Here is a 10,703-nt window from a genome sequence, read left to right as displayed (position 1 = left end):
GATCAAGGGTGGCCCTGGGCCCAGGCCACCAGGATTGGCTCAATTGTTCCAGAGCCCTCTCTCTCTCTCTCTCTCTCTCTCACGTACACACACGGATGCCTCAGCAAGTCCCACAGAGGGAGACGCTGAGAGGGCCAAAAAGTGGGCGGGGTCGAACCATGAGTTAATCGACTTCCGGCTCACATCTGGTATAAAGGGAGGCAGCAGCCTGCAGTGGAGCAGAGCTACTTCTGGTTGAAGGGCAAAGAGCACCGTCCAGAGAGAGCCACACCTCCTTTTCAGTGGAGGAAGGGCTACCACCGTCAACACCCGCAGCGGCAGCAGGAACAAACCGCCCATCCCAAGGCACTGCGAAATTCAGGTAAGAGCAAAGCAAACCCTCTCCATCTCTGTACCTCCGGCTAAGGCAGAGAGCTCCCGTCTGCAGAGTCCCTTCTGTCCGTGGTCCCCAGTGTTCCTCTTTCTTCCCTCGGCCCGGAGACCTGCAGCCCTGAGTTGACCCCCGTTACAGCGGTGATCACAGGGGAGCGGGGAAGATGGTCAGGACACCCCAACAATCCCACCACCCAGAAGCACGGGCCTCGCCTCTCTAGGACCCTCTCCATGGAAGACATTCCCCCCTTCCCAGCTCAAGAAAGGGGTTTTTCACGCCTGTTAACTTGAATAAAACAACAATTGTGAAAGCATTATAAAAGAATTAGGAAGCATCGTGTAAATCACAGATGCTATTATAATTTAGCCTTTCAGCCTCCTGGAAGGGAAGGGAGATGCCACCGGGCTCCAGATTGCCACAGGTGAAAACGCACTCAAGATTCCCCAGGGCTGAGACAGAGGGGGAAAGGCTCAGGATCTGAACCCACCGCGGTTTCTATCTTGCCCGCTTGTTCACGTTACATGCCAGCGACAAACATGGGAGCCTGGCCGTGGCTGGGCTGCCATCACCCCTACTCCCTCTCTGTCCTTTCAGAACTATCCACCTCATCCAATCTTTTCCCACTGGTTCCAGGATGCGGATGTCTCCGGTCTTTGCCTGCCTCGCCCTGGGCCTGGCCCTCATCTTTGGTGAAGGGTCTGCCTCCTACCAGCCCCAGTCTGCGGCGGCCAGCCTGGCCACAGACTTTGGAGTGAAGGTGTTTCAGCAGGTGGTGCGGGCCTCCAAGGACCGCAACGTGGTTTTCTCACCCTATGGGGTGGCCTCAGTCCTGGCCATGCTGCAGCTGACCACAGGAGGAGAAACCCGCCAGCAGATCCAAGAGGCAATGCAATTCAAGATTGAAGGTGAGAGACGACGGGGCAGAGAGGGAGGCGGGCACTCAGGGACTCTTCCCAGGACAGGGGTGTAGCTAACCAGAAGCAGAGGGAGGGCTGACCCCGGCTTAGTGAGCCAACCCCTGTCCTGCCAGCCCACAGGGATGGACCACTGCATCTCCTTCCCACCACATCTCATGTCACTTGGCTCTTGGCCAGTCACAAGGTACATGAGCCAGTGGATCTGGTGTAAAATGGCCCTGCCTCACTACTCCTGCACTTTGTGATCTTAACCCCTCTGAACCTCAGTTTTCTCATCTGCAAAAGGGGAACAGAGTATCTACCACATGGGGCTGTTGTAAGGATTAAATCCAAAATGATGCATGTGAAAGGCCTACCTAGCATAACTATTATTGTTATTAAAAGAAGAAGGTTAGGGTTTATAACTTAAAAACAGATAAAAATATTCTAAGCCAAAGCAAGGGTTAGGACCCGCGATTTTTGAGGAAAAGAGGGAGATGCAGGAGAGGTTAAGATTTGGAATAAAATCTCCCTTCAGAGACCCTTGGGGGAGCAGAAGAGTTCGTCCATGTGGGCAGGTTTGGGGGAAGTCGGCCCTGCTGGGAGCCCTGGGTTCAAGAGGAGCTTAATGTGTCTTTCCCTCCCTGTTTTGGCCCAGAGAAGGGCATGGCCCCTGCCTTCCACCGACTGTACAAGGAGCTCATGGGCCCGTGGAACAAGGATGAGATCAGCACAGCCGATGCCATCTTCGTGCAGCGGGACCTAGAGCTGGTCCATGGTTTCATGCCCAACTTCTTCAGGCTGTTCCGTACCACGGTCAAGCAGGTTGACTTCTCTGAAGTGGAGAGAGCCAGGTTCATCGTCAACGACTGGGTGAAAAGACACACAAAAGGTGAGCAGGCAGAGAAAGGCGGGCGGTCCCAGGGCCTGCAGAGACGGGGGTTCAAGTCTCAAGCGTCCTGACCCCTCCCTTCCAGCACCTTCTGCTCTGTGGACAGAAGGTCAAGTGCCTTAAGAATCAAAGCATCTTGTTTTTTCCATAATTAGACTTGCCCTCTGAACCACCTCTAAAGGCATCCCTAAAAAGTACTGTGAGATGTTATAAGAACAGTAATAACCCATGGCAGGAGGCAAACACAGCCCTTCAAGATTACAGCTTAGGGAACAAAGTAAGGGGAGACTTACATTTCCAGGTCTGATCCTAGACAGGATCCCAGGACCAAGGCAGTGTGGTGAGCTGGAAGGCTTTCTGAGACACTTAGGAAGATGGAACGGGTTGACAGCAGCTAGACTGGTTCACTAAACCTTACCCAGTCCATCTTCTGATGGGATCCCTTCTGACACATGTCCATTTGAGGACTGGGAGCTCAAGGGAACCATCTAAAAAGATTAAAACAATATCCAGCCTCCTGATCACCTGGATTTCCCATAGGCATGATCAGCGACTTACTTGGTGAAGGGGCTGTGGACCAGCTGACACGCCTGGTCCTGGTAAATGCCCTCTACTTCAATGGCCAGTGGAAGATGCCCTTCCCAGAGTCAAACACCCACCACCGCCTCTTCCACAAGTCCGATGGCAGCACCATCTCTGTGCCCATGATGGCTCAGACCAACAAGTTCAACTACAGTAAGTGCAAGACTCTCCCTTCTCCAGGTCCCACAATGACTGAACCTCATCCCTGGGGTGGTCCACTCCAAGGGAGGAGAAACCCTAGAACACACCCCAGCTGCAACAAACACTCCCCAAGTAGGAGACACGGGGATTATCGGAGCAGCAGAAAGTAGCTGTATCTTGTGCAAGATGAAGCTGAAATCCAGAAATTACCTTAGGATCCCACTTGACCACTTGATACAGTCTCTCATCTTCATGTGGTTCTGGTGTGATAACCTGGGCTTCCCAGATCCCCCTGGGGAAGAGCTATGTGAAGGCTGAGATTCAGGAGGTGGGGATCGGAATGCATTAATAGCTGGAGATTGGGGAGAAGGGTGTGAAGGTAAAGAAGGCCAACCAGAGACAGAACGCCCAGAAGACACTGAACGGGCAGAAGAGAAGCCAAGTGGAAATAAAAACACTGAACAGGAGAGTGCTGGTGGTGGTGGTGGGTGCGTGGGGAGCCTCAAAAGCCAGGATGGAGAGCTGGCTTCCAGAGAGGATGGAGGGGCCGGGAGGACTAGTGGGAAAGCCAGTGCTGGGTTAGAATCAACAGGAGCTGGAGTTATTGCCAATGCTCCATCTTGATGTCTTTCCCAGCTGAGTTTACCACCCCCGACGGCCGTTACTACGACATCCTGGAATTGCCCTACCACGGGAACACTCTCAGCATGCTCATTGCTGCCCCCTATGAGAAGGAGGTGCCGCTCTCTGCCCTCACCAGCATTCTGGATGCTGAGCTCATCAGCCAGTGGAAAGGGAATATGACCAGGCTGACCCGCCTCCTGGTTCTGCCCAAGTAAGCCATCCCTTGCTCTAGTCCCCTCTGCCTGCCCCCTCCCCCCTCCTCTGGCTCCCTGCTGTTGCCACACACGCACCCCCCACCCCACGTGGAGTTTCCCAAACCTCCTGACGTTTTCAGGGCAGCGAGCTGCTGCGTGGGTGCGGATGGGGCCCACTCTGGCCTGGGTTTGATTAAGATTCCGCTCATCTTCCCTCTTGCGGTGGAGGACAGCGGGGGTGGGGGTAGGGGGCAGCTTTTCGAGACCATGCCACGTCCACCACCCCCTGAATACCCAGCAAAAGCTAGCCAGAGGAAGAGCCGGAGAGATGATGGGAGGTGGGGGGCTGGGGAATGCATTGGTCCTCACCCTTTTATGAACACCCCTCACTCCCACCTCCATCTCTTCAAGTCGACATCCACACAATGGAGACAAAAAGAATCACTTGTGCAGATGAAACAAGCCTGAACTCTAGCTTCTAGCTGGCTTGCCATGAAGCAGATTTTTAAAATTCTTCTGCAGAAGTGAAGAGGGTGCTGGAGGCTGAGGCTAGGTCCATCTCAGAATCGTGGGGAAGCCTCCCACTATGCCGACCCCACATTTCCAGATGCCATAATGCCAGGCTTAGGGAAAGAGGACAATTTAGTTGGTTAGCACGCCCTCTCTCTCTCTCAAAGAACGGAGGTAATTAGTCGTGCCCTGGTGGGAGGCAGAGCGAGCTCCCCAGAGCCTCGCTGCTGGAGTCCTCTTTGAGCTCAACTCTCAGAAACACAAGCTACAGACCAGATTTCTGTTCAGCTAGCCTTTGCAGGGGAATTTGCCCTTCCCCACTCCCACCCCAGTCAGACTGAACACAATTGTGCTGCAACCACTGCCTCATTTGAGGAAAGTAATTAGTCACAGGTTTGAGGGGGTGGGGAGCTTGCAGAAGAAATGTTCATTAGTATCAGAATCTTCCCAGCAAGAAGAGAGACCTTGCCAACAGACCTGAAAGAAAAACAAGCCTCCCACCTCTGCGTTCACATCAGTCCCCCTCCTGCTGGTCTCTGTGTGTGTAGGGGGCAGGGACACCCGGTAAGGCTAGAGGTGGCCTGAGCTGGAGCCATGTCCTGCTGCTGTGTGTAGGTTCTCCCTGGAGACCGAAATCGACCTCAGGAGGCCGCTGGAGAACTTGGGAATGACCGACATGTTTAGGCCGAGCCAGGCGGACTTCTCCAGTTTTTCAGGTAAGAGGTTTCCCTTTCCTTTTCTTCCCCTGGTGGACAGTGGGGTCTCCCGAGGACAGAGGAGCTTCCCCCCTCACCCCCGAGGACCAAGGCTAATGCGCCCTGGGGTCCACCTCCATTTCAGATCAAGAGTTTCTGTACGTGTCGCAGGCGCTGCAGAAAGTGAAGATTGAGGTGAATGAGAGCGGCACGCTGGCGTCCTCCTCCACAGGTGAGTCAGGCTCAGGTGAGGCCTGGCGAGTCTCAGCCCCAGGCTTCCATGAGGGGCCATGATCTGGTACCCACACCCGGCGTGCACTGGAAAGACCCCACTGCTGCTGCTGTTAAGTCGCTTTAGTCGTGTCCAACTCTGTGCGACCCCATAGACGGCAGCCCACCAGGCTCCGCCGTCCCTGGGACTCTCCAGGCAAGACCACTGGAGTGGGTTGCCATTGCCTTTTCCAATGCATGAAAGTGAAGAGTGAAAATGAAGTCGCTCAGTTGTTTCTGACTCTCAGCAACCCCATGGTCTGCAGCCTACCAGGCTCTTCCGTCCATGGGATTTTCCAGGCAATTCCATGGGATTTTCCTGGTAGAACAGGGCTTCCTGTGTGGAGAGCATTACCATTACCTGATCCCACTAGAAAATGGGCCTGCTTTCCCCAGGACCCCTTTCCCTCCCCACTGGCTCTGAAGTCCCCCTGAATGGGAGGTCCTGGCTTGCTCTCAGAGTGGCCAGTCGACTTAAAGGCGCTTGCCTCCGAAATGCTTGAAAGAGTTTAGATAAACCCACCTTTGAGTGAGTGGGCTTTCCTTGTGGTTCAGCTGGTAAAGAATCCGCCCGCAATGCAGGAGGCCTGGGTTTGATCCCTGGGTTGGGAAGATCCCCTGAAGAAGGAAAAGGCTACCCACTCCAGTATTCTGGCCCGGAGAATTCCATGGATTGTATAGTCCACGGGGTTGCAAAGAGTCAGACATGACTGAGCGACTTTCACTTTCACTACTCCAGTGAGTAGCTGCTAGATCTCTACCCAACTGCCTTAGAGGACATCCTGACACTTCTGGCTTCACATTACGGGCTCGGTAGTCGTGGCACATGAGCTCAGTTGCTCCGCGGCTTGTGGAATGCTCCCGGACCAGGGAGCAAACCCATGTTCCCTGCGTTGGCGAGCAGATTCTTATGCACTATGCCACCAGGGACGTCCCTGCTATGATTATTTGGCTTCCCAGGTGGCACTGTGGTAAAGAACCCGCCTGCCAATGCAGGAGACGCAAGTTCAATCCCTGGATTGGGAAGATCCCCTGGAGTAGAAAATGGCAACCCACTTCAGTCTTCTTGCCTGGAAAATCCCATGGAAACAGAAGCCTGCTGGGCTACAGCCCACGGGGTCACAAAGAGTCGGATATGACTGAGCACACACCACCAGGAAACAACGGAGCCTCCCAAACCACCCCCCAACCCCCAGCGCTGGTGTTACTGGCTCACTTGTGATCGATGCAGGCACCAGCGCCCACACCTTCTGCTCTAAGATTCTGTCCTGTCTCTTCCAGCCCTTGTAGTCTCAGCCCGAATGGCCCCCGAGGAGATCATCATGGACAGACCCTTCCTCTTCGTGGTGCGGCACAATCCCACAGGTGAGCGGGGACCTGAGAGACCCCGCCACTCTCGGCGCCCCCTCCCCATTCTCCTGGACTCGGGTACCATCCAGGCAGGTGTAGACGCCCCCACTTCCCCCAAGAGGACTCCAGGCAGTGAATCACGGCTGTGTTCCCCTTCCACTTCTTGGAGGGGAGTGCTCTTTCTCCAGACAGGGTGCTCGTCTGTCCCTCAGTTCCAGCTTAGTCACTAGAGCAGCTGTGCCTCTGAACACTCACTCTTGTCCCCATTATCTCAGTTCATCCATAAACACTGAGCTGGGTGAGCTGTCCCCCGCCTCCCCCCACTTCTCATCTCCTGTGATGCTTCCGTCCTCAGGAACTGTCCTGTTCATGGGCCAAGTGATGGAACCCTGACCATGGGGAAGGCAGCCCTCATCTGGGACAGAATGGAGATGTCCAAGAGGAAGAAAGTCCGGAGCAAAGAATTTTTATTAATTCATTTTTCTGGAAAAAGAGAAGATGTTTATTTATTTATTTTTCCATGGTAAATTCTTTTGAATCTGCCTCTTAGACCTAACTTTGGGCTCTCTCAGGAGGGGCAAAGAGGACCTTTGAGTTAAACCCTCCAATGGAGACCCTGGGAAAGACTGGGAGGCATAACACCCAGCCGGCCTCCCAACTGGACTGTAGGACTCCCAGGACTGCTGGCCCAGCTGCTTCTGCCCATCGTTCTGCCTGGTTGGGTTTTGGGTCCTGGATCCCACCGAGGCCCTGGTAGGATGGCACCACAAGGCCTACATGAAGGAGCTTTTGTGTGTTCACTAGAAATGTGTGTTCCGGTCACGTTGCTGTCATTCTTGCACTGTCTGCCACTGCTGAGAAGGCTGGTAGCAGGCCCGAGAAGGCCAAGGCGAGAAACACCCTTTCATGCCAAGGTCCATCTGTCCCCAGCTCCGAGGTTTGAGACCCACCCAGGCCTGGCTGCTCCCTCCCCAGGAAACAGTGTGTATATATTATTTTAGAGTGTAGATGACTTGTTTACTCAGAGAAGCAGGTTTCTGCTTCCCACAAACTTTATGTTGCAGAAACGCAAGGAGAGACAAGGTGTGTGCCTGGTTCTTTGGCTCCCATCTCCTGGTGGGGAGGGTGAGATGCCAGGGGTGTGCCTGAATATTTATCACATCCTTGTCCTTGTGTGCTTGGGAGAGAGAAAGGTCTACTGAGAAAACAGATTATTTAGCCTTGTTCACCGTGTTCCCTTTGGGGGGTCTGTGTCGCCGCATCTCAGGAGAGGCCTCTTGACTGTCCTCCCCTCCACCAGGTGGCAAGCCTCCCGGGGCCCACACTGCCACCTGGCGGAGGCCCAGCGCCCCCGCGCCTCTCCTTTCCTCGATTTTCCACCCGATGGAGCCGCGTCCCTGGCAGGACCATCCAACTTCGGCTCACTTTTAGGGACCGAAAGGATGTGGTGGGTGAAGGGAGACGGAGTGGTTTCAAAATTTTCCAGTATATTTAGGAGCGGGAGTGCAAGGGGCTCCACGACCTAGCAGGACAGAACTTTCCCCAATTACAGGGTGACTCACAGCCGCACTGGTGACTCATTTCAATGTGTCATTTCCGGCTGCTGTGTGTGAGCGGTGGACGCGTGAGAGAGAGAGAGAGAGAGAGAATGAGAGAGACGGCGAGCTCGGGCTCAATTACCTCCGGCAGATAATCTTTCTGACAGCCAGCTAGCTGAGGGGGTAGAGAGAGAGGACCGATTTACTGAAGAATTGCACAGAGATGCCGAATGAATGTAACCTAATAGAACCCTAATCACCCCGCTGTGCCCTTCAGCGAAAACTCTCCCTTCTTTGTGTGTATGTTTTGTTTTGTTTTTCTTTTTTCTTGATGCACTGGACAGTGACAGCCACACTCAGTACCCCCACGTGTGGGGTCCATGGCTCTTGAAATTGCTTTTTCACTTTTGATATAGAAGCAAGTAAAAAAAAATGTTTTTTAAAAATTAATAATAAATAAATAAAAAGAATATTCCAAAATAGTCCTTGGCCATGACTTTCCTTGTTTCACACAGCACAAAATCCAGACCCTATCAGTTTACAGACTTGATGAGCTGGGATCTTTATGAAACACACACCCGCAAGGGGCAAGGCACACCGACCTGCCGTGGGTGAATCTGCAGGGCTGGCCACCGGACCCTGCAAGAAGACCCCCGGGGGGACACATTGTGTAGGATGGGCTTCTCCCTTTGGGCCTCATCCTTGAAAAGAAAAGAGGGACTTCCTCGGTGGTCCAGTGGTTAAGACTCTGTGCTTCCACTGCAGGGGGCGTGGGTTCCATCTCTGGCTGGGGAAGATCCCACATGCCGCCTGGCATGGCCAAAAAAAAAAGGAAAGAGGGTTCCCCAGACACCTGCCACCCACCCAGACACCCCTTTTCACTGTCCCTGTCACTTCCCATTCTGTTCATTTCTTTCCCCACCAAATGTTCTCATCCTCCCCGTACCTACCCCACTCTCCATTTCTCAAAACACAAACCAAATCCATTTCCTCCACCCTGGATTCCCAGTGGATCCAGTCAACATCGTCGCTCTCTACTTGGCAAGTACTCACCTTCCTTTTTCCTGGTGTGTAATGGTGCTTGCATGTACGCTCTTTAATTTGGGGTGTGTATGTTATCCTCCCCACCCCCATCGACATGTCAGGTTCTTTGAACGGAGGCTCTTTTGTTACATAGATTGTTAATATCCTCCTTAAAATGTTATCCTGAACAGTCCTTTATTGTCTTCTTCCAGTATCTTGAAGGCTCTTGCCACGGGACCTTCTTCCCCCAATTATTTTCCATTTATATATTCCACAGGAATTTTTAAATGGAAAAAATACCAAGAACTAGCTCTCAAATCAGGTGCTCTCCAGCTCCAGAGCCCTAAAGATGGGACTGATAGGCCCAGCCCCCGGGAAACTTGGATCATGTCTTAATAGGAACCCATTCTTGTCCCAGGGCTGTTGGTCAAAATATTGTCTGGTAGTTAAGCAGTAGTGAGCTTTCCATCACTGGAAGTGTTCAAGGACAGCCAAGATGACCTGCTGGTGGGCATCATTCAGCAGTCAGGGTAGAGGAGGTGAGTTTTTTTTTTAATGATAAGGAATTCCTTCTCATACTAAGACATTTGAACAGTTTGAAAGGGTAGAAGTGGATTGTTGATTGACATTTTGTTTCCTGGCTTAAAAAATATGTCATTGCTGTTACCAAGAATGCAGAGATGGACATCCTTGTACCTTCATCCCCCTGGATGTGTGCTCCCATATCCATAAGATAACTTCCTAGCAATGGGATTAAGTGTCTCTTAAGGACCTCCCAATCCCACAAGTATGTGATTCTGGTCACACAAACATCTTCAAATGGTATACAAAACAATTTAAAGTGACCATTTTGCCTGGTATGAATCTTACCTTTTCTGAAGCTTAAAAAAGCCTTCACAACTCTCCTAACTAAGTGCACCGCCATGAATAAAGACAGACTTTAGGACTTCCCTGGTGGTCCAGTGGCTAAGACTCCGAGCTCCCAATTCGAGGGGCCTGGGTTCGATCCCTGGTCGGGGAACTAGATCCCACGTGCCACAGCTAAATTTGCCTGTTGAAACTAAAAAGATCCTGCATGCCGCAACCAAAACGTGGCACAGCCAAATTAAAAAAATAAAAAATAAAAAGATAGACTTCAGATCTTGAACTAAAAGAAGCTTCACATTATAATTTTCCCTAAAATTATGTTAGCCTGCCTTGGAGCAAACTTTGATTATAATGTTCTGGAGAGTAAATCCAGAAAGAGTCTTCATTCATCGCCTCCCTCCTCAATCATTCAGCATGTACTAAGGCTTTCTTACTACCCGTGCCATTCCTGTTTCCCTCCCAAGGGTCAGTCCAGGGGCATCCTTGGGTGCCTCCAACATGATGTACCAGGATGTTCCGAGGAGATATGGTTGTCACATCTCCTTGTGGATTCCTCTCTTTACATTTCAGGCTGGCTTGTCTCCCATGAGGCTGTTGCAGTAAGAGGGGCCCCACAGTGGAATCAAGCCTGGAGGGGGAAGTCTTCTTTTCTCCTTAAAAAGCCAGTGGGAATCAGGGCAAGACCCAGAAGAAAGAGGCCAAGGGTGAGCAGCTCCCCAAACCTACTCTCAGCTTTATTTTTTTTTAT

At 52.2% G+C, this 10,703-nt stretch overlaps 1 protein-coding gene across 2 annotated transcripts; it reads left to right on the top strand.

Moving 5' to 3' along the window:
* Positions 1-217: 217 nt before the first annotated feature.
* On the top strand, positions 218-8,547 carry SERPINE1 (serpin family E member 1). Of its 2 annotated transcripts, none has more exons than XM_010819479.4 (9): positions 218-361; positions 968-1,278; positions 1,928-2,161; positions 2,702-2,896; positions 3,521-3,719; positions 4,828-4,928; positions 5,053-5,139; positions 6,459-6,542; positions 6,883-8,547. In XM_010819479.4, the coding sequence occupies exons 2-9, from the start codon at positions 1,008-1,010 to the stop codon at positions 6,918-6,920; spliced, it is 1,209 nt and encodes a 402-aa protein (XP_010817781.1). In that variant the 5' UTR covers positions 218-361; positions 968-1,007; the 3' UTR covers positions 6,921-8,547.
* The last annotated feature ends 2,156 nt before the right edge of the window (positions 8,548-10,703 follow it).

Source organism: Bos taurus, chromosome 25 (genome assembly GCF_002263795.3).
Source record: "Bos taurus isolate L1 Dominette 01449 registration number 42190680 breed Hereford chromosome 25, ARS-UCD2.0, whole genome shotgun sequence".
Classification (NCBI taxonomy): domain Eukaryota; kingdom Metazoa; phylum Chordata; class Mammalia; order Artiodactyla; family Bovidae; genus Bos; species Bos taurus.
The sequence above is the reverse complement of the archived record's forward strand: the minus strand, read 5'-3'. Positions and strand labels throughout refer to the sequence as shown.